This window comes from Phaenicophaeus curvirostris, chromosome 4 (assembly GCF_032191515.1).
Source record: "Phaenicophaeus curvirostris isolate KB17595 chromosome 4, BPBGC_Pcur_1.0, whole genome shotgun sequence".
NCBI lineage: Eukaryota > Metazoa > Chordata > Aves > Cuculiformes > Cuculidae > Phaenicophaeus > Phaenicophaeus curvirostris.
In genome coordinates this window covers 7,102,039-7,125,979 of record NC_091395.1, presented here as the reverse complement: position 1 = coordinate 7,125,979, position 23,941 = coordinate 7,102,039, and the positions used below count along the sequence as shown (strand labels likewise).

General features: G+C 39.6%; 1 protein-coding gene across 1 annotated transcript in view; it reads left to right on the top strand.

Moving 5' to 3' along the window:
• Positions 1-1,110: 1,110 nt before the first annotated feature.
• ANKRD50 (ankyrin repeat domain containing 50) overlaps positions 1,111-23,941 on the top strand; it is a 42,165-nt gene continuing 19,334 nt past the window's right edge. Inside the window, exon 1 of the mRNA XM_069855210.1 lies at positions 1,111-2,379. Within this exon, the coding sequence (XP_069711311.1) occupies positions 1,901-2,379 (479 nt within the window). The 5' untranslated portion in view covers positions 1,111-1,900. The remainder of the gene's footprint in view (positions 2,380-23,941) is intronic.

The following is a 23,941-nucleotide window of genomic DNA, read 5'->3' as shown; positions in this document are numbered from 1 at the left end:
TTGGAGGGTGCGGTGCCCGGGATCTTTGTGCGGAGCCGGAGCTGGGGGAGGGGAGAGGGGGACAGGGCGTGTGTGCTCCGCGATGGGGGCTTGGGAGGAGGAGGAGGAGGAGGAAGGGGGGTCCCTTGTGATTTGGAGGGGTTCCCCATGATTTGGAGGGGGTTCCTTGTGAGTCGGAGGGGGCCCCCATGATTTTGAGGGGGGGCTTCAACGAATTGGGGTGGCTCCCCATGAATTGGGGTGGGCTGCCCATTATTTGGGGGGGCTTGGGTGGTTGGGGGAGGGTTCCTCACGATCATGGGGGGCTTCGATGGTTGAGGGAGGGCTCTCCTCGGTTTGGAGGGGCTCTCCTCGGTTTGGAGGGGCTCTCCTCGGTTTGGTGACGGTTCCCCTTGATTTGGGAGTGGGGTGGGGAGGGTTCCCCATGATTTGTAGCGCGGGGGAGGCTCGAAGGGAGGCGACGGTGGCTTCCGAAGTGACTTCGGAGCCGGGCGTGTGCCTGCGCCTCGGCTGAGAAAGAAAGCGGAGCTTGAAGGGATGTGTGTGTGTGTGTGTGTGTGTGTGTGTGTGTGTGTTTTTAAAGCGCATCCCGGGATGAAGGAGGTTTGTTTCCAAAGACGGGGGTCGCCGGGGGTGGCGGTGGGGCCGGGGCTCGGAGCGGCACCCCCGGGGGCTGCGGGCGCCCGGCTGCGAACAAAGAAGCGAGCGGAGAGCGGCGGCCGCCGGCCCGGCTGGGAGAAACTTCCCAAAAACCCCGCAGCTGGCGGGGGGGGAACCGGGGCGAGGGGGGGATTCGGTGGCAGAGCCCCGCGAGGAGGAGTGTGGCCGAGGGGAAGGGGGGTTTTCGGTTCTCCACGAGAGAAAATGCGGGACTCGTCGCTCCTGTGTCTTTCAGGCCACTGTCATATATGTTTATTGTCTTTGTTACGGCTAATCGTGCCTTGTAAGAACAGATTTCTTTAAAACAGCTCTTTTAGGTTGATCTTGTTTAATAGCGTAAGCAAAAATAAAGAATACAAGCCCTTGCCTTTACTCTTTGTTGTCTGTATTTGCAATTGCCTGACTTGTGACTTGCATGTAGGGTTAAAAGTGCTGTCTTCTTTATTTCAGAGCTCTAGGGGAAGATGTTGTCTCTTCTGACATCTTGCGATTAAGATACCTGAGAACAGGTTCAGTAAGAATCCAGGTTCCTGAAGAAGACACTTACAAATGTATTGAAATAAGAAGCTGTAAACACGTTTTTTTTTTTCCTTGTCATCTGTACCGCCTATGAAACAATCTGAAGCGCTTCTCAGATGCTCATCCAGGTGTACCAAGTCTACAGAGCTTGCTGTCCAAACTGACTTATCCACTGGTACTTATCCACATTCGTGGTATGTATACAGTACTCTGAAGAAAAATCACTTTCTCTCTAAAAGTCCCAGAAGGAACATTTTAGTATTGACAGCTTTTTCTGGATGTATATTCAGAGAGATTAATGCCTAAAGCTGAAAGGCATTTAGTATATACTGAAAAACTGGCTTTCCCTCAGTTTTTCCAGATGTATTGTCTCCGCTGTGTACTGGGAACACACGCAACTGCGTAAACTACAGATGCAGCCATGGAGCTGTATGAACTTTTGAGCCACATGACAAGTATTCTCGAGTGTTGGTATCAGACGCCGCTTCACGATGTCAGCTGAACTGTGATTGTGTTATGCTAATCATAGTAAAGCGTACAAATGGAGTGACACCCTTCCTGAGAAGAGGCTGTGGAGTTCTACGAGAAAGACTAACTGATAACCTCCGTGAAGTTCCATGCGGAAGACTTTTCTGTACAAGATGAACGCACATCTTCCTGCTCTGAGATGTTGAAGGTGCACTGCTGCTTATGACAAAGTCAAGAGAAGAAGCTTTGTAAAATGGCTCAAACCAGCTTGCTGCAGGGAAAGCAGTTTTACTGTAGGGAGTGGGTTTTCCACAAGCTTCAGCACTGCCTCCAGGAGAAAGCTAACTGCAGCAGTAGTGCTGCCAACAAACCATCTCTTGTAGCGAATTCTGGGAATAATACTGGTGGTGTCTCTGGGAAAGGAGCTGCCTGGGGTGTGTTGTTGGTAGGAGGGCCTGGTAGTGGGAAGACAGCCCTCTGTACTGAGTTACTGTGGCCAAGCTCACCTGCAAACGTACAAAGAGGCTTACATCGTCAGGCTCTAGCCTTCCACTTCTGCAGGGCCCAAGACTCTGACACACTGTGTGTCGGAGGCTTTATTAGAGGTTTAGTTACACAGATCTGCCACAGTGGACTGATCCAGGGATATGAGGACAAACTAAGAGATCCTGCTATTCAAAGTCTCTTGCAAGCCGGGGAATGTGAGAGGAACCCTGCTGAAGCATTTAAAAGGTAAAACCAAATTTAAAACAAAGCTATCAAAAATGAAACCCAAATGAAAAAAAAATCTGGGTTCTGTTTAGGTCTTCCTTCCAAAGAGTCTGCTATGAAGGTGATTTAAAACGTGTTTGATTCATGACTTGTTGCCTCTGTCACAACTTGCAGACCTGCCATGGGCAAATCCAAGTTTGTCCCTATAGCTGACGTAAATAAATATTTACTTTTTGAACACAATTTATTATTAATAGTGAATTTATTTACATTTATATAATAATATGCACAGTTGTAACTGGTGTTTTGGGAAGACTTTAGAGTAGTTGACTTCAAAGTGGAAGATGCCTAGATCGGTGGCCTTCATGTGCCATAAAGGTAGGAGAGCTGTCCTTCATAGATCTGAAGCAGACCTTATAGCACTCTTGCAAAAGCTTCCAATATCATGCTCTGTCTAAGAGGAAACTGGACTAATGGATCTCTGGGTCTGATCCAGTGCATCAGTTCTATGTTTGTCTAAAAATGTGTGGTAGGAAAAGTCAATTAACTCCTTATGTTACTTCTCACAACATGCACAGACTATGATGAATCTTTATTACTGCTTATAAAATAAGTACTGCAAAGTCTTGAATGGGTCAGAAACTTATCAAGAGGGCTCACCCTGCCTCTTAGAAGTTTTGTCAACTGTCTTAGCGGAATGAAAATATTTGTTTTGTTTTGTTTGTTTTTACTCAATGTTTCCTAACAAACCAAAATGTCCTCAGAATGTCACTGAGAGTGTTTCTGTAGGGATACTTGGGTGTAGGTGAGAGTGGATATCCATAGAATGCTTGAAACGATGTGCTGTCTCAAGCACAGGCTTCACAAGCAAATCTCTATTGGTCTTTATTCCTTCAAGTCACAAGGAAGGAAAATTCAGAAAGGATAAGGCTTGTCTCTAGCAACAGGGCCTTAACTGATTGTGTTGCCAGCATAAAACTTCCCTGGAAAAGTTGTTAAACGGAAGTTCTTTAGTATTGTGTGGTGATGTAACTTTTTGTGGTACCTAGTGGTTTATTGGGTGACGTTTGCAGCATTAAAAAAAAATTCATCTCTTTAATGTTTTGGTTTTTTTCTGACTACTAAGACTGGGTAAACATGTCCTGAGGTTGAACTGCAGTGCTTGCTCATATTGTCATGGTGGTGTAAAAGAGCCTTCCAGTTCTGACGGCTGTTATGTCCTTGCCTGCTGAATAAACAGGATGCGTGTCTACATTGTTCTCAGTCTAGTATCTTAAAGCAAATTGTATAAACCAAGACTAATTCTGGATTTTTTTTTATTTGTTACCAAGTGAAGATGCAACTTGTAACAGCTGTTAAAGTTCTAATGTCAGGAGCATTAAGCCCTCTCAGTTTCTGATGACTAAAAACTGGGTGAAATTAAGTGCCTATAAATGGAGTAGCAGACTGGCCATCTAGCTTTAGGCCGTCTTTTAAAATCACGGAAGTGGATTAATCTGGTGAGCAAGAGAGCCTGTTTATATTTAAAAGTCTATTGGAACGAAATCTTACTAATTTAGTGCAGGCAAGTTCTCTCTAAGAGCTGGAATCCTTCCTCTGTCGTAGACATGATTGCCTTACTCCAAGGAACAGGAATTAGGTAAATTGCTTTAGACAAAAATGCAATGTAGAAGTGTAGAAGACTCAGCTTTTTAGCTCAGACTGGTGCTTAGGAACACAGGGTTCAATGATGGGCTATTTGAGTATTTAGGTCAATACGCAGGGTTCTTGGTTTTGTACTGGAAAAATAAAATATGGCACAACATCTGGTACTAGTCTTTCTCTTTAATTTCTGCAGCAGTGACTGTGAACTCTTATTTTTACACTAAAAATAATTATGTTCTACAACAGCTTTGGTCAAGGAGATTTTTTTTTTTTTGAGCACTTTGTGTATTCCCTTGCTGCCCACCTACCCTGATCTCCTATTCTAGAGCAGCTGTGGCGGAGAGTCTTTATTCTCATGTTTCAGATTTAAGGGAGATGAGGTGTTGGAGAAAAGGTGCTGTACTGGGAATATAAGTTTTCAGCGTTGTGGCAGGGGACCAGGAGATGGCTGTTGACAGGAGTACTGCGAGCTTGTTCTGCTGCCTTCATGATACAATCACTGCCCACAAACAAGAGGGACTTGGCAACCCCCTTCCCACCGTCAAATACCTTGATTACTTGTTAAGTGAACTTTTGTTGATATATTAAGTGTGCAAGAAATGTTTAACAAAAATGTGTTAGTGTTTTTCTTGGTTTCTAAGACATCACTGAGCACTTAAATGTTCTGGTCTGTGTGTTTATGCTTTCTGCTAAGGAAAAGCTGTAAAGTGAAATGAGTTCTAGGAAGACTTAACAGTCAGCTGATTGTCTTTTGGTTTGTGTGAGGTACTATAAAAGCATAAAACTCTCATCTCAGTGCTCCATTGATTTTACCTTACATTAATCTTCTTGATTCAGTAGAAGAGGGGAAAGATCTTTCTTTGGAGATGCTGTCAAATTTTTGCTCTGCTTTGCACGGCTGCTCCAGACCCAGCTATGTATTCATGGCCTAAAATGGAAAGACTTCTCTTCATAAGTCCTACACGGGATTACACTGTTCTATTTTTGTGCTAATTGCCCTAGAAATAGTAAGAAATAATCTTTCTAATGCATTGTAATGTGCCAGTTTATAAACAATATAAAGTTTGTTAATTAAAATACTGGATCCTTTTCTGAAGAATGGATTTTAAGTAGGTTTTCAGCAACCTTGGTGGTTATACGTGCAAGTGATGACCCAGTGAGTTAAGACTTTTATTATGTTTGCATGTCTTCTCTTAATTTCTTATATATTTTACAATCTTGACATGCTCTAAAATTTCTTTCGGGACAAATCTCGCAGTTTGGAAGAGCTGGAAAGGTTGATCTATAAAATGTATTTAATAAACATTTGTTGCTGCACCTGAGAGATGAGAGAAAGAACTGCTGCTTACAGAAGTGCTTCCGAGGCACTTCTCATGGATGCAGGACTGGAGCAGAAAGTGGTCTTTAAGGGAGAATGCTGAAGCTTCCCATTGAAATTTTTAGGTGAAAGTGAAGCAGAAGTATAAAGGAAATGGCAAAGTGTGTTACGGACTCCAAAAGCAAGAAGAACTGAAGTGTTAAACTGAAAGAATTTAATTGACAGGGTCTATCGGGCTGTTCTTCCCTATATAGAGAAACCAAAATTGTAATAAGCTGCATTTCACAATACTATCTCCAGGGTTGTGAATAGCGGATTAGTTTTGGTTTTGCCTCTGCAGGCTTATACTTCCAGTGACTGGTAGGAATGCAGGCAGCTATCAGTTATCCAAGGCCATGAGGACATAGAGGAACTCTGATATAGACCGTGGTTAATACTGAAACTTGTACAGACTAGGCTGTAAAAAGACACCTACTTGTAAAGTGTCCTAAAACTTTATTCTAAACTCTTTCTAGTACAGTTACTTGAAGATGGTCTGGTCAGAGGTTTTTATTGGGGGGAAAAATGAAGCTTTTAATTCAGGTTTTCACTTATTTACATTGCTGAAATTGTGTTCCCATGCAAGTAGCAGTCCCTGATCAGTAGGGACCCAAGAAAAGGACAATTTAAAAGGGGGTGGAGGGAAAAGAAGCTGCTGAACAAACTTGTGGTTGTATAAGAACTTCATAAAAGTTTTCCCAAGCTGATGTTACATCTTCTTTACCAAAAAACGATATAGTGGAAACTGCTCCAGAACTTAAGTATCCTTTTTTCAGAAGGGTTACCAGATTTTTTTCTGTGCTGAATTCAGCATTGTGGTTCCTTTTGCACGTTCTCAGACAGTCACTGCTTATTTATTTCTAATTGCTGATCTCTGCTACTAATATTTGAAAAGGGAAATCTCTGAGAGTTAACTGAGCTGTGTAGGTGACGAGAGGCATCCACACCAAAACTGGCAATAAGGAGTTGTTGGATGTTGCTGTTTCTCCACACTCTAGTGCTCTGTGAAGCTGTTATCTGTGGTATAGTTCCTATGTTTCTGCCGCTGCAACAGATTTGATTGTGATGGAGCATGACCAATAATGTTAGGTGATATAAAAAGTAAAGTAGTTTTATAGTTCTCCAGAATATGGAAATGTCTGCAGACTGAATTGTAAAAAGTGCGAGAGTTCATGTAAGGTTTTATGTTGATTGCAAGTTTGAAGCAGGGGGTTATGTTGAGCTGCCTCCTATGAGTCATTGTTTAGGCAGCATTAAAGTACAACAAATCTTGTGCCAACATCTCTTATCTATGTAAAGTTACCTTTAGCTGTTTGGAGGAGAACTCCAAAGGATCAAGCCGCTGCTCTTTCATGGTTGGCAATGGGATGGAAATCTTATATGCAGCAGAATTCAGAGTGAAAAAAATAGGATTATCAACCAATGCTAGCAAGCATTCCCTCCCACCTCAGCCCTTCACCTGTTTTGGCTTTCCATACTACTAATTTCTTTCTTTTTTTTCCTTTCTTTTTTTCCTTCTCCGTTTCCCTCAAGAGACGCATATCATCAGAAAGTTGCAAATTGCAGGTGACTGAGAGAGCTTTTACCCTTATCTGAACAATAAGGGGAAACAAGTTTTATTTCAAGTTCTGGATTGTTTGGCTGACAATGTAGTAAAACACAGGTTTCCTCAGCAAATGTTCTGTGACTGTTGACCAGGGACTTTAAATCTGCAGTATTGAAATGCCATTTTCCTTGCCATTTATTTAGCATAGATGAAGGAGCCGGTTTAGAAATTGAGTTGTACGTGATTACAGATGAAGTGTGAAGAAGCTGTTCATTTTAGAACTCCTTGTACAATCTTTGAAGCCAGTAATGTAATTAAAATTATCATGGATCATGTAGGCTTTATTGAACAATTAATTAGTGAACTTTTCACTGTTTTGGAGTAGCTTATTCTTAATTGGAAAATCTTAAGATGTTTTTGAACATCTGATAAGTTGAAGGCTAGCTCCTCTTCAGTTCTGTCCTTTTCTTTCTCTTGTTTTGCTTCCTCTTTTAACTGTCTACTTTCACATTGTCTTTACCTAACAAAGTTTCAAATCCACTTTAATGGCTGAGGCCAGAAATTAACTTTCTTGACTTTCATGGGGTTAGCCTATGATACTTTACCCTGCAAACTTTTAGTTTTCCTTGCTAGTGAATTAAACACAGTACATGCTGCTGTTGTTTGCAGCACCCAAAGGTCTGTGACTGCTGTGAAAATAAGCAGTGCTAATTTTACTCTAGAGGAGATGAGATGGTAGCATGTGGTATTTGGGCTACTTTTTCTTCCTTTTATATTTTTTAAATGGAATGCATTTAGTGAAAGTCTGTTTTTACCATGAGCTTAGGAGGGATTGGAATTAAAGATAAGCTCAGAGGCAGCATACTGGAGACAGTTACAGATATCCTGAGATTGGGCTACTGGAAACTCAAAAGCTGCTGAGATTTCTATCAGTTTATCCTGCAAGACATTAGTAATTCAGTATAAAAAAAGTAATGTCTTGATTTATCTCTCCCGAGTCTCAAAGACTGTCTGGAAGTTATCTACATCTTTTCCTATAATTTTCTCCTACACAGCCTTTCCCTCTGCTTCCACAGCTCCTATACAATCTTGGTAGGTGTGGCTTTGCAAGGGTTATGTGGAGGGTGTGAACATAGATCTTGTCAGACTCTAATTTCATAGAACTATAAATGGTAGAAACAAAGCCAAGGTCTAAGTGTATCCCATTTCATGTGAAGAATAATCTGAATGCATAATGAATTAATTTACAAAACCCTTTAAAGAAGAAAGTTGTTAAACATTCAGTGTGCTTATTCATTTACCTCATGTAAAGTTCAAATGTGCAACTGACTGATTTCAGCCTCGAGAGAGAAGGTTGGAAAGGGACCTCAGAAAATCAAGTCCACCATCCCCTTTCCCAGGCAGAAGAAACCAAGGCTGTTTTGAGAGGTGCTAGCTTCATCTGCTCTTACACTTCACAATTGTTATCAGAAAAAAATTTCCATATGTCTAACCTGGGGGTTTTTCTTGCTGCAGTCTAAGCTTATTATTACTTACGTTGTTCTCCAGAGACATGGAGAATAGATTCTTTCTTTCCTTCTTGGGACAGCATCTTGCATATTTGAATACTGCTTTATTCTCTTTCATCTCATCTTTAAATGAAATAATGCTAACTTTGTAGTCTTTCCTCAGAGGTCAGACATAAGAATGTGACATTAAGAAATCCTTCAGCTAAATAGTTTTATGTATGCAAGGGGAATTTTTCTTAGCAACACTGTAGATGTGTAAATATGCAACATTCTACTTATGTACTTTACCAGAATTTTGTCCATTTTGTCCATTCCTACATCTTTCACTTACATTTGACTAGAATCCTGAAGCTAGATGGATCCTAGCGCAGAGGAGCTTGGTCTGGTACAAAATTGAATTCTGTTTTTAGTAGAAGCCATAACCATTTTCAGCTATAAGCAAGCTTATTTCAGTTATAAAAGCAAGTTATTTTGTGTTGGATACCTCTTTGTAGACTTCCTTTGTTGCCCTGATGGGTTGTTCAACATCTCAGCACCTACTGCAGCAGGGCGAAGCGTGGGAAGTGGAAACAGCACTCTAGCAGAGGAGATTCTCAGTGGTTTCTCCCATGTAGTCTTCTGCCTGTTTCTAGTCTTGGTTTGAGATTCCATAGAATTTGAGTGTTGGAATGACAAGCTCTCAATTCTGTGTGATCAAAGGCTAAATTAATGAAAGGATTTAAGTCTCTGGTTTTTTAAAAAACTTAAAACTATCAAACATAGTCATGCCAGAGCATAAGGAGCTTGTTACTCTCTTTAGCACTGATGTGCTCAGTCATAATGGAATACTTACAGTTTGGTTTTAGCATATCGTTTCTGGTGAAGAAAGTTTGTGTTTAAAATATCTACCATCAACATCAAGTGGCTGAGGTACTTCTTTAAATAAAAAAGTTTACTCCTGTGGATTTAATCAGCAAGACTGGACCATTTTTATAGTCTATATCTACCTAGTAGATTTATCATCATGCTGGGGGGGGCTTACACTTGGTAATTGTGTAGGGAGAGACAAAATTTTAAAAATAGCAGACAGACTTCACAGCACAAAGCCTTTTACAACTCTTTATAGGAAGCAGCTATATGTAAGGCGATATAGAATCATAGAATCATAGATTTCTGCAAGATCAAAAGATCTTCTGAGATCTAATGACGAAAAATTGTGAACAAGACAGACTATATGAAGGAAGTAAGGAACAGTACAAAATATGTATGTCCTGAACCTTAACACTGTCTCCTGTGTGATATGAGCAATTACAGTGTATTAATGCTAGATGTGTGTTAAAATGGTACCAATCTTCAATGTAGCTTACTAGTTAGAGCAGTTCAAGTAATTAAGAATAGTTTCTATATAGACATTCACATCTATGTGGTATGAGTCTATTAGTTTATTTTTATTTTTGTCATATATATTATAGAGACTTCTAGTAAATACGTTTGTCTGCATTTTAGTTATTCGGTAACTTATTTTATACTCAAAAATGGCAGAGGCAGGACTCTGAAAATCATACCATTTTGTGAGTGAGATGAGGAACTATTTTTGTAAGAGCATGCATAAGACATTAAAAAATCTGCCAACTTAACGCGTATTTCTAGCTTAGTGAAAGGGAAGTTGCAGAAGGTAAATTGGTATTTCATAAACCCACTCTTGTGAGAGCGTCCTGACTCTGAGGGAGCTTCTGATTCCTAGTATGTACATGTAATACGTAGCTAATGCTTTAGACTTCTAACTGACACTAAGTTTCATAGAAAGCCCTGCATTCTGGTGTTCTGTAGACTATTAGAAAGTTGAGCATTGCCTGAAGCTTAAGTACTTTGTGGCATGTTTCTCTTTAGGCTTTTCCCTTAAATCTGTGGAGTTAACGGGTCACATAGCAACAGTTAGTGTTTCTGCAAGAGCAAGTTGTATGTTCTTTCATTGTATGGAACCACTGCATACAGACTGAACATAATACCACTTAAGGTTTTAACCTTTTCGGTTTAGATTACCATAAGAAAGTTTCCCTAAGGCATTTTAATAATGACAACTTACATAGACCTTTTTGTCTTCTATTTCTATAGGCATTAACATTTTGCCTTTAATCTATGTGGCTCAATCTTAAACCTTACAGGTTTTCCTATAAGCTGTTTAGTTAGGTGGACCTTCATAGCAATTCTCACTTGTTAATTATTTCCCTTCCCTTCAGTTTTCTGTGCACATGTTCGTAGCTTGTGCAAGGGTTTAAGTTTCTTTTCTTCCTTTCTAAGGAAAAAAATGAAAAGGATTTGGCGGATTGTGAAGTAGAAAGGACTTAGTGTGTCTAATATACTGGGAAAAGATAGTATTGAAATGTTGCCTCCTGAAAGTCTTAGTGAAGCAACCCATTGAAGAGGTTTCAGTTTCTTTCATGTGATATGTACAGCGCATGGAGAATAATGAGAAATCATGTATCTTTGAGCAGGTATGTTTTGGATAGTTAATATAGAAACACTTCATGGTTGAAGAATTACTGCTTTTAAAAAAAACTAGGAAAAAAGGCAAGGTTTATGAACAAAAATTTAAGAAATTAATTATGCTGAAATAAGGATTGAGTATATAGGTATTCAAAGGCAGTGCAGAGGAGGTACTGTGAAGAGTGTAGGTGGGGAGATTCCTGCTACACTAGATGACATCAAAATGTGATGAGATAGCATGAAAGAAGAACTGAAAATGAGATCAAGAAAAGGTGGCAAATGGGGAAATGTACCTAACTGATTAAGTGAAAGGGGCAAAACGACTGCAGTCGAAGTTCTGTGTTGTATGTTTGCAGATACCTTCTCACAAAGCAAGGACCAAAAAGTCTTAGTTGTTGATAGAAGATGGGCAGATGTGAATGAACCTCATGAGGAAGAACTGTTAAGAATAGGATTACAGTATGATTTCTATCTTGAAGCAGTTAGTTAAACCAAGATTTGTTAATTAAATTAATTCTCCTGCTGTGATGGTGGGTATGATACGATAACTAAGCTGTCTACCCTTTTTCTATACTTCTGTGAAGTAGAGTTCAACTTTGGAAAAAAGCTCTGTTTATAAGTGCAGTGCAGCTGATTCACGATAAGAGAAATTGTCCCCATATGATTTTAAATTACTCTAACTTAGCAAAGGGCTATCAACTTTGCCTTCTCTAGCAAACGGAAACTTAAGTAGTCAACATCACAGAGTTTTAAGAAGAATGTAGCATTGTCTTGCTTTGCACTGGTGTACATGATGGCAGTGGTAGCAACACACATGAGTTTTGATGAGGCTAGAAACACTTTGGTAAGCTTTCCAAACTTTTAAATATTCCATTGACAATTGTATTGCATCAGTTTGATTTTAGCATTTTAGCCACTTCCTCTGCTTCAGCTTCGCTCTACTTATTTTCTCTTAAAAAAATGGAAGAAAAAAAAAGATTATTTCTTACCCCAGAAAATTTGCAGCAGATTCTGCACGTTAAGGTAATTTTTTGTGATTTCAGGTATATGGTTTTCCTAGTACCTGCTTCTATTTTAAATTATGATGAAATTGCCATCCACAGTAAACATTTTGGGGGGTAGGGAAGAAGAGGATGTAGTTGTTGCCATTTGTTCTATTGTTAAGGCTAAAAATAGATGTCGCCTAACAAAAAAGCTATGGAATTGGTTCCGAAGCTAAATGCATCACTGCTGTGAGGTAACAGAATCAGGTTTGCATGGTGCTAACCTAACAATGTTTTTTTAAAGCTAGTTACACAGAATGGGAGATTTACAGTCAAGAAGAACTGTAGCTGGGGACGAAAAAAAGAAACCACAAGGTAACCAATATGGACCAAGTGTAATACACAAGGAACATGTGCTGTGGATTCTGCTTTGAGGAGTATGGGAGAATAATTTTGAATGGGACACATGAAAGCTGCTCCATCTGCTGCCTCTTCAGCTAGGGCCGAGCAATTAAATGTTAGGATAGTCCCTTTTACCTGAGAAAATAAGATGGAAAAAGATATGTAATGCAGACATAGGAGGAAAGCTGTCTTAAGTGCTTGACTAGTAAGGTAATGAAATCTTAACAGCTTTTCATCTGGTATTTGTGCAGAGGATTTTCTGAAAATGAGGTTGGACAGTATAATCCTGCAATCAGTTCAACAGTTGCATTGTGGAGTGCTTTGTGGTGATGTGCAAGAAATGGAAGGCAGGAATAGACCACCTTGATTAGGGAAAGATCCAGCTTTCAAAATGTACATTATTGTTTGTCCTGATTCTCCAGCCAGGTAATTCAAGAGCCCTGTGCTCTGGAGAAACCACTTACTGCTGAAATAGCCAGTGCTGCACTATTTCTTTGTGCTTCCCATTCGGGAACGTGTTGGGTTGTTTTCCTTTTGGAATTAAATGCATAGGAAAAATCTAATTAATTTGGAGATTGTCAGACTGATCTGCGGTAATAACGGTGACTGTATCATGTGCATTATGCAATTGCCTATTGTTACATAGTCACAGGATAATAGAACATAGGGCTGGCTGGACAGTAAACTAGAACATAGCCTGACAAAAGCCACATAATGGAATGTATTCCCTGCAGTTTTCTCCCTGTCTCATCTGGGGCTATTTTGTTCCTTTTTTGTGGCTGGTATTTCTCTCATGTCAACAAATGTGATTGTATACATGGAAAGCAATATCTGTTTCTTCAGTTGTGTTTATGCTGCGCATAAATTGAGACAGAAGAAGGAAATGGAGTTGGTCTATCTCCAAAATGCAGACTAATACCCACAAATTCAAATGCCTGCAATGCTATAAGAATTTTGATTCAGTTGTGTACTAATGTGTTCGGATAACACTGCTTGTAGAAGATGGTATTTTTTTGTTACAGAATTTTTATATGACTAAGGGACCAGGTAGTTAATAAGGGAAGCTGAAAAGTGTATTTTACTTTGCCGTAGCTTTGGTTTCATAAATAATTTCAAACTGACTTTAGAATTTTATACATTCTGTTGCATATATGATTTTTTTTTTTATTGTGGTACCCTACTCCTACATGTTGCATTCAACCACAGACTTATGAATATTTGCAAAGTAAGTTACTATCCTGACTTTACAGGTATTGAAAATAAGGTGCAGTATAGGCAATTCTTTCGTTTCAACTAATAATAGTTTTGAGTGAGTCTGATTTGAGGCTTTCATGTCATGCATTTGATGTAAAGTGTACTTTCTTTGACACTCTCTACCTTTTTCTTTATTTTTTTTAAGAAAGAGATTGAATTATATAAACGAAAATGAGACTTTAATTGATGCTTAATACAAAGAAAAGCAATCATTTTTTTTACCCTAGTAGAAGAGAGCTCTTAAACAACACCTGGTCCATGACAAATCTCAGGGGTAAATATAAATAACAGCAACTTAGAAAACAGTTCAAAAACTAGGGGTGGAGGAGGGGAAGAAATAAGGTTATTCATATGGGGTCATGGGGCGGACAAAGAGGAAGATAAGTGAAGTACTAATCAAATGCCTTAGTTGTCTTTATACTAGTGGAAAAAAGGTATGAGGTAAACAAGCAGAACTGGAAATATTGGTGCACAGTCAAGATTGATTTAAATGCTCTAAAAAAAGTCTGTCAGGATAACTTGTGTAACTGGTGTGCTTAGAAAAAGAACAGTAGCTTGTTTAGGAGTTTCTTTGTATATCGTATGCTTACTTGTAGCTCTCTAATAAACTGAAGTTAAAAACACTGAAAAATCTGTGAATTAACAATGCACACTACATAGTACTACACATGGTAATAGTTTTACAAGTTTTACAATGATGCCTACTTAAAGGATTGTTGATGAAAGTGTTACCTTTTATGGACTGTAAATAGAACTACTTACCAACTACTCTATTAGACCATCTTGTGTATCTAAAAGTATAGCTGTGCTGGCAAGTTATAGTAGTTATCAGTAACTAAGACGGTCTCACTTCTCTAAACCATGTCTTTCTTAATATACAGGTCTTTTACTCTGCCAGACCAGCACAATGAAGTAAGCTAAGCTTCTTTAAGATATCAAATGGAATTATCTAGGGCATAGAATTTGGACAATAATGTCTATGTAGCTGAAAAATGTTAATAACTAAACAAATAGGAGCTGAACATCAGCTGGGAAAGCTGAGTTTTAGATTGGATATTAGGAAAAAAACCCTTTATTGAAAGAGTGCTGAAGCATTGGAACAGGCTGCCCAGGGAAGCAGTGGAGTGATCATCCCTGGAGGTGTTGAAAAAATGTGTAGACATTGCACTTAAGGATGTGGTTTAGTAGGCATGGTGGTGTTAGGCTGACACTTCAAATAATTTGTGAGTAAGATATGAAGAAAAGTATAATGAAAGAAAGAAATTAGCTGGAAAGAACACTGAGGTCTCAAAGCAATACATTAAATATCTAGTTTAGTGAAACTGAGCTCCTCATAATTCATGTGTTAATGAATGATTACAGTAGGAGGAAAACTGTAGAAAAAAGTAGTTACTGAAGATGAAAGTAAAAAAGAGCAATATGAAAACAAGAGTAAAACTGAAAGTTCAAGGTGCATTGTTCGTGTTTCCTGCAAGGTGCTTTTTGTTTCGTAATAAGAAATAATTCCATACATAGCTTGGCAGAAGGAAGACAATATCTACCAAGTATGGGTCTGCTATTCACGGGGAGAAAAAACTGATAGCGCTGGGAAAGCTGAAGTGTTCAGTGTTTGTATATATTGCCCTTTCTTAAAAGCAGTCATTTTGCCATTAGCTAACAGAACTTAAACTAGCCACAAAGAAGTAAGATTACAGAAAAACAAAACCTGGGCAAAAGAAAAACCAACCATAGAATGTGTGAGATGTTTTTAAATTCTTCATCCTATGAGCAGTTTCTGGTAAGTCTTCAAAGGATGTGTTATCTTTATCAGGATGGCTGATAATTCTGGCTTGAAAGAAAAGGATATATATTTAATGCCTTAATTTAAAAAGGGACAAAAAAGTTGAGGAATTGGAATTGTGTCAGTTGAAATAAAAAATGCCAGGACAAATAATCAAACTATTTGCAAGCAGCAGGAACGTAACAAAGAGTTGAAAAACGGCTGACATGGTATGACACAGTTTGGTTTTTGCAAGTCTTGTCTAATTTCTTTTTGTAAGAAACAGACTAGTAGGACTTGTGGGTAAGGAGATAACCATAAATGTCAATTTTAAGTCCAGGAAGCCTTGCATGCTTACATGTCACTTGTGCAAACAGGCTCTTTGCAAGTCAGAACTGTATTTGGCTGCATGCAAATAGTATTGATTACCTGTATGCAGAAAGTAATTATCAGTATTTCTTTTTCATATTGGCACAGCACATCATGTTGGATTTCTGTCCTGCATTTGTCTCTCTTCACTGTGTTCCGTAATGGTCTGGTTGACTGATTAAATGGGAATGGCTTTAAATTTTGGATAATACTGGCTTCCTTGTTATGACCTTTGCGTTATACACAGGGCATAAGTAATAGGACAAGTATAAGGTTTAAATTGCAGGAAAACAGGTAAAGGTTAGATATGCAGGAAAGGAGAAAACTTCCAATTACGAGAATATTGAAGTACTAGAACAGCTTCCTTGGAAAGAGAGAGTATTGATCAGCAGAAGTCTTTAGTAATGCCTAGACTAGTATTAGTGCTGACGGATGTAGAGTTGATCCAGCTGTAGGCAGGAAAGCGGGCTAGATGACCTCACCAGCACTAAAAATCAGTTGGGAGAGTTTCTGTAGCATAAATTACTGTTTTATAGTACATGTTCAGGGAAATGTTTTCGTTGCTTCCAGTACTATCACCCTCTTTCTCTTTGGTAGGGATGCAGTTGGATAGGTATGTCAAACTCTGAGCAGTTTAGAACATATTGTATCTGTTAGAACATATGGCAAATATATTCTATTTAAAAATATCTAGAGAGAGTCAACCTGCTCATGGTAGCAGGTGTGAATGGTTTTCAGCTGCAGTTGTCTGCCCTTTATAATAGCCAATTTGTTTGCAAACCATTCCAGGCAGTTCAACTATTACACGACAATATTTGTTCTTAAGGTTTCTATTTTCTGAGATTTCAAGTAAATCCACCTGTAGATCTGTGGGCAATGTTTTATTGACAAAAATCACTTGTGTTTGTATGAGACAGAAGGGGGTCACTCATCAATACACAGGGATCCAGCATGCTCTGTTGATGTGCGATGGATGTTGCTGGCTCTACAATAAACTCTAATCTTGTCTGGCCTGATACACTAGGGCTGGTGTTCGTGCTTTCCTTGTGGGACTGAAGTTTGCTTTAAATTACAGATAAAACTCAAGTTGCTCCAAGACACTGCAAAATCAGGTACTGAATTGCACAAAACTTGCCTGCTGTTTCTAATTCACCACTTCTGAAAAGACCAGACCCTAGATTTATATCCATGTGCTGTACCTAGAGCTTTCCCAGTAGGGATTTTTCTTTTCTGCTTTCTGCATCTTTCTTCATAAGACTAATAGCAGTTGGGTAGAACTGCTAGAGCTAGTTTGTCTTTCTCTGCTGCCTGTAAATAAATAAATTACTAGAAACAATAATCTATATTATACTGTAGTGCATGAGTGTGAATAATTGCAGTACTGCACTTTGTCAGAAAGTCATAATCAGTTGCAGTACATTTTATCATGTTGAAAAATTATAGAACGGATACCTCAAAGGTACAAGTACCTGACTGACTACATTGGTATGTACACAGTGTGCACACATCCAGCTGGGTCACTGTACTTCTGCTACACTTAGCCATATGTTTTATTTAAGTGTAGAATTGTTCTGTGCTTCACAGCCCTTATAGTCTCATGTATTTCCCCTGTTAGTTGAGGGTCCTGTGTGTATGTTTTTCAGGATGTTGTTAGCGGTATGAGCAGCTGGGTGATTAGTAAGGCCTGTATTACACATGCATAGAGTGCCAATAATTGGGATGATAATATACAGAAAACAGCTATTTGACTTCACCGTTATAATTTCCCTTTTAATCATTAGCCAGAATGCATTACGAGGCAGGTAAATAAATTGTTTACTGTCAGTCATCCATAAAGCATAAATGCTTTGCCACAGGACAAAGTAAAACTCGCTTATCTGCAAACGGTACTGCAAGTAATTTGTAAAGATGCTCTGGTTTTGCTTTGCCTGAATACAGCTGCTGAAAGTCGTCTCGGAAAGAGGGTAATATTTCATCAGCTGAGCAACAGGAATTGTCAGTTTTATTAGAAGGGAAATTTACCTTTTCTTTTATTGTAACCTGTGCCCCATATGCAGCTTGGAAAATGGAAAAAATCAGCTATTGATATAGGTCTGTCTTCCTTGAAGCTTCTAACAGATAGCTTTATCTTCACTGGCTTCATTCTTTTAAATATAAATTAGAAACTGAGGTCCTATTACACAAACCTTAATGGATTATACTCTGCTGACAAGCCCTGGATTATTGTAATATACAAATAAGCGTGAGGCTGCAAGCTCATGAGGCAGTGGGGAGCAAGGTGGGGGTCTTTGCTGTCAGTTGTGAGAATTTAAGTATAGATGATTAAAAAACTACAGAGTTTTGCATTTTGTTTTCTATTCCTATGCACTTGAAAGGGTTTGTTTATTCTGTGAGGAAGTAGTGAAAACCCTATTGTGTATAGACTAGTGCCCTTAGGTACCCATGTCCTTAAGTATCTTGCAATGGCCTCGGCTCCCCTTTGTACTGTTTGTATAACATAATTCCTCCCCTTTTGCTGTCAGCATTTCCTGCATTTAGCTGCCCTAGAAAACCTCCCTTGTGTGTCCCTCAGCTGTGGGCTAAGGAGGATGGAGCTCCTGCCATATGCGATTCAGAGCTGGCAGAGGCAGCATCAGGTTAAAATTTTTGCTAGATCTCTGTGTGTCATTTTTGGGCAAAAATCCCACTATTTCTTATGTTGCTGGAAAAAAATTCTACAACGTTATGTAAACATAGTTGGCTTATTTACTGTTTTCTGATACAACAGAAATGGAAATGATTGTCTTAAAAAATACATGGTAAACTGCTATGATGTATCAGCCATAAGAAGGAAGATGCTTGTTGGTTTTTTTTCAAGATTGAGACTAGTATTTGAAGAATTGTCTGGTTCATTATACACTAGATACTATTAAACTCTTTATATGTGAATATATATAAAAAGATATCCATGCAGTATATCTGTGAGCATATTCCTCAATTACTTTAATCTTCAGTAATTCGTTGGATCAAATCAGCAGTTTCCTTGTGAAACCCAAAAAGGCGTTTGGATGTCGTACAGAGGACACCACTGTGTTGTCTCTCTGCTGTACTGTGAATGTTTTCTGAGGTTCAATTGACAAATTTTTGGCCACAGAATAATAAATTCAGGTGAAACTTGATGTAACCTTGATTGCTGGTATCAGCTGATCAGCACCACTGTGTTATTAGTGATTGCCAAACCTATTCATCCAAGGTATTACGAATATATTTTTTTCAGCATATGTTTACGATCCTCAAGGAATTGCTTCAGTTCAAAGGAATTGGAACCCTCGTGGAGTTTGCAGATATCTTCTGTTATTCTATGTGATTGCCTACTGGCGCTACTGTTTCTTGTGACTCAGAATAGTGCTATTAATATTAGCTTGATTGTAAATATCATATATGAACTGTCTCACTGACAAGGAGTATTGTTTTCCTTTTTTAAATGCAAGTTGTCCTTAAAGATGATGATCTGCATGGATCTCGGCAGGGAGGTGCTGGTGAACCAGGAGAATGAATACCGATTTCCTAACATTTTAGAACTCCCCAAAACAGAGGGTGGGAGACAGATAAGCTCAAATGAAGCATAAGGGCAGCAGTAAACATCACTAAAAGCACATAACACTGCTTTTAAAAAGTCCATTTGGAATGTTTGCCTTACTTTTTTACTGTTCTGTAGTGGTGTTTTTTAACTTGCTGTACTGCTCATGAGAGGCTGTTTTTTCCAGCCTGAAAAAATGCAAGAGTAAAGAACAAAATCCAAACATTGGATCCAGTAACGGTCAGAGTGATAATGTTGTGCATCATCAAACCACAACAAGCACACAGCATAGTGCTGTTCTCTCGGTGCATAACAGCAAATTACACAGGCAGAGTGGGAGTAGAGGACAATGCCTGCGAAGTCTGGGCATCAATTAGCTGTAGTTAAAACATGCTGCTTGCATGCTTGGAGGTAGTATGGGTCCTTTCTTGCTAGGTAACCCAGGCAATTCATGTGTGGGCAGAAGTGTATCCCTGACCCATTCCACAGCGTTTTCCTGGTGTGGAAAAGTGTATGTACCCCATGGCTGTTGGGACCTCCAAATCACTCTGTTTGCATTTACGTTTTTCCGGAGGCTCGCTACAGGCTTTAGCAAAAGTAGCAGCAAAACTTGGAAGAGGACACTAGGTTTTGCTCTGTAGTGCTAGTGAAAATGTTACTGCTTTGGTCTGTGAATGTGAAATCAGTTGCTCATTCCACCTTTGCAAGGCTGCATGCCCACTTTCAGGATGAATCCTGAAGCTGGCTCCCTAGCTGTAGCTGACAGGTTATTTCTTCTGAATAAAAAGGTTTGGAGGTATCTGACAGTTCAAAATGAGGAGGAAAAAAATTAATCCCTCAATAACTGAGGAACAAGTCGGGGGCAATTTAATATGCAGGGATTAGGAATACGGCATGTAGCTGGTGAATTTCCTGAAGGAATTCGGTGTAGAAGCATTTGCAAAAAAAAAAAAGAAAAGGCAGGAAGAGAAATTGAAGAAGGCTGTGTGGGATAAGGATGCTGTCTGCCTTTTTACAAACTGTCTTTGAAAAAAGCACGGTTTTGAAATTCCCAGTGCAGACCCCTGGGATACTTCTTGGCATCAGTGGCTGGTAGCAGAAATTCAAGTGCTAAACTATAACCGTTTGGCGAGGAAATGACTCAAAAGACAATTTAATCAAGAATTGTCATATTGATGTAGAAAAAAAGAAGTAGAAGAGGTGCAGTAGTAGTTAAGCATATTTCCAAATTGGTCATTTCTGTCATTAAGCTTTTGTATTTTGATAAAAGTAGCAGCACTTGGACTCTAACAAGTGGGTGGGGAGGGGATGTGTCTTTTTTTCATTGCTGCTTCTGGCTTGCTTAAGTGTGTTTGTCAGTAGTGAATGCTAGCAACGCAGTAACGTAAGCTACGTTCACACTCTCACAGGCATCAGACAGCTTAAGTGGGGACATAAATGAATTTCCTATACAGTAGAGACAATCAAATGTCAGGAACACATTTGTAAGAAACTAGGATTTATTATTTCTTTTGCTCCTAGAGCCACTCGTTAATTGTTACTTGGTGTGTGTCTGGTTTTTAGCAAGTGTGTGCATTCCACTGGGACTCTTTTCAGCCTTTGGACAATGCTGCTGTCTTTCTACTTTGTTCTGTTGTGTCTTGGTATCTTTGTGGATCCAATCTAAAAATCTCAAGGATAATCATAAGCAGAAGTTGAGCATAGTCTGTATATATTCCATATGTGGAAAGTCGTGTTTGCATGGGTTCAGTTAACTCAGTAGCAATCCTGAAGAATTCTGTGGGCTGTTTCATAATACTGTGGACTCCTTGTTTGCTAGACAGCATGTAAAAGCGTCTTTCCTCTGCATAAATAAGTCATTAAGTTATATTAACATTAAAATTAATTCCATTCTTTAAAATACCTAGTTATGCTGTGTTCTCTTGAGATTTTGTATTTTTACTGACTAATTAACTTTGTTGTTTTAAATCACAATTTCTGTTTCAGAAATTTTCCGTAATCATAACCATTTTTACATCTGTATTGAACATAAAAGTTATAAAGCTGTTATCCTCTCAGAAGGTAAAGAAAATCAACTTCTAATCTTTTGAGAGTGACTCTGCAAATTAAGCAATCTGCTATGACAATCTGTAGATGAATCACCATTTACGGAAGTACTTTAATACCTTGTTAATTCTGTGTTGATTTATGTAATTTTCCTATGCAAGCAAGAAATGGTAGGGGAGTGGATTTAATAAGTCACATTATGGAGGTAAACATGACATGATTTGTGGCAAGTTAGCACAGCACTTGTGTATCTGAAAAGTTTCACTATGATGTTACTTGGCATCAACTCTGAACTCAAGAGATATCAAATGTCTAGGAAGAACCACGCATCTGCTAGAGGGAGTCCACAGGGGAGGGCCATGAAGATGATCAGAGGGCTGAAGCCCCTCCTAAATGGGGACAGGCTGAGAGAGTTGGGCTTGTTTAGCCTAGAGGAGAGCAGTCTCCAGGGAGACCTTATAGCAGCCTTCCAGTACTTAAAGGGGGCTACAGGAAAGCTGGAGAGGGGCTCTTTATCGTGGAGTGCAATGACAGGACAAGGGGGAATGGTTTTATGCAGGAAGCGTATTGCAAATGTTGTTCTTCTTTCAAGATGTTCCTAACGCAAAGCACTATTGAGGGGACATCACCAGGAATACTTTCTGAAAAGGAGCCATGGAGGTTTAGAATATTTTTTTTATTATTATTTTGTGGTTTTTAAAATACAAGTATTAAACCTGGAACTCATAAAACTTGGGCATGTTGTTTCTGTAATACTGGATGAATTCTCTCATGCAGTGGAGCTGACTCAGTGTTGTATATGACTAAAGGCAGGGATGATCAAAAAGGGCTTTGGAGTCTTGGTAGCTATGCTTCATATTTACTGTTGCAGCAGTCTTCTTGCTACACGTTTTGCATTTTTTGAGATATTATGCTTACTAACGTGAATGTATCCATTTAACTAACCTTGCAATGTTTGTGCTATTGAGAGTAAATAAATTAAAAGTAGATGTCGGACATGGAGCTGTGGGATATAGTCCAGAGGAGGGCTACAAAGATGATTGAGGTGGGTGGGAAACCTCCCTGGTGAGGACAGGGTGAGAGAGTTGGGGTTGTTTAGCCAAGAGGAGAAAAGGCTCTGGGGAGACCTTAGAGCAGCCCTCCAGCACTTAAAGGGGGGCTGCAGGAAAACTGTGGAGGGGTGCTTTATCAGGGAGTGAAGTAACAGGATGAGGTGTAACTGTTTTAAGCTGAAAGAGGGTAGATTTACATTAGATATTAAGAAGAAATTCTTTACTGTGAGGGTGGTGAGGCAGTGGCACAGGTTGCCCAGAGAAGTTGTGGATGGCCCCTCCCTGGAGATGTTCAGGGTCAGGTTGGATGTGGCTTTGAGCAGCCTGATCCAGTGGAAAATGTCTCTGCCCATGGTTTTAAGGTCCCTTACAACCCAAAGCATTCTGTGATTCTATGAACAGAAGTCTATCAAATGGTTTCTAAGGGCACTTTTAAGAGAGAGCCTCATAAATGTCTTGTCAATGCCACACTTTGATTTCTCCCAGCTTACAGCAATATTAATTGTCCCTCATTTCTTATGTGCATCTATATATATGTGTGTATGTGCATATGTTTTCTATTGGAATTTAAGTTATGTTAAGATTCAGATGCAGAAGTATTGTGGAAAAAAAGTCAGAGCTTGGGGAGTAAAGTGTCTGTGGAATAGCTTTTTACAAAGCACCATCAGTGTGATAGGACTTCTCTGCTTGGAAAGAAATGGCTCGAGGAGGCTGTGATTAAGTTAGATTACAAATGGCAGGGAGAAGGTGGAGGAACGGCTGAGAGAGCTGGGGGTGTTTAGCCTGGAGAAGAGGAGGCTGAGGGGAGACCTCATTGCTCTCTACAACTACCTGAAACGAGGTTGTGGAGAGGAGGGTGCTGGCCTCTTCTCCCAAGTGACAGGGGACAAGACAAGAGGGAATGGCCTCAAGCTCCGCCAGGGGAGGTTTAGGCTGAACATTAGGAAAAAAATTTTCACGGAAAGGATCATTGGGCACTGGCAGAGGCTGCCCAGGGAGGGGGTTGAGTCACCTTCCCTGGAGGTGTTTAAGGCACAGGTGGATGAGGTGCTGAGGGACAAGGTTTAGTGTTTGATAGGAATGGTTGTACTTGATGATCCGGTGGGTCCTTTCCAACCTGGTCATTCTATGATTCTATAATTGGTCACTGTCCATTCCAGCACAGAAGCAAAAGGATGTCAAATGAAACAAGGATATTTTGGATTTTAAACTACAAAAGGAAGTGGTTGTTTTCATGCGGTGTGTAACTAAGCTGTAAAAGGCCTTGCTGCAGGATGTTGTGGATGCTGGAGGCTTAAATCAGTTCATAGAAGGCTCAAGCAAGCCTGTGGAAGTGTGGCCAGTTAAGGGGTGTTAAATGCAAACACTGAATCTTTGGTCAAAAAGTCCCTGGAAGCACTGTTTGCTGCGGTCCCTGAGTTCTGGGAAAATGTGGTTTAGTGCTTTCCTGATGCTTACATTATTCCTTAGACATCTGCTTTCAACCCTGTTTGGAGGCAGGGTGCACCTTTGGATTTGACCTACTGCAGCCAACTGCTACGTACTGCGGGAATTAAACAGGATAATTTGGGACTCTTTCCCAGAGATGACAGTTAGCTTTACTTGGTGGTGTTCCCAACAGGTAAATACTGACAAAAA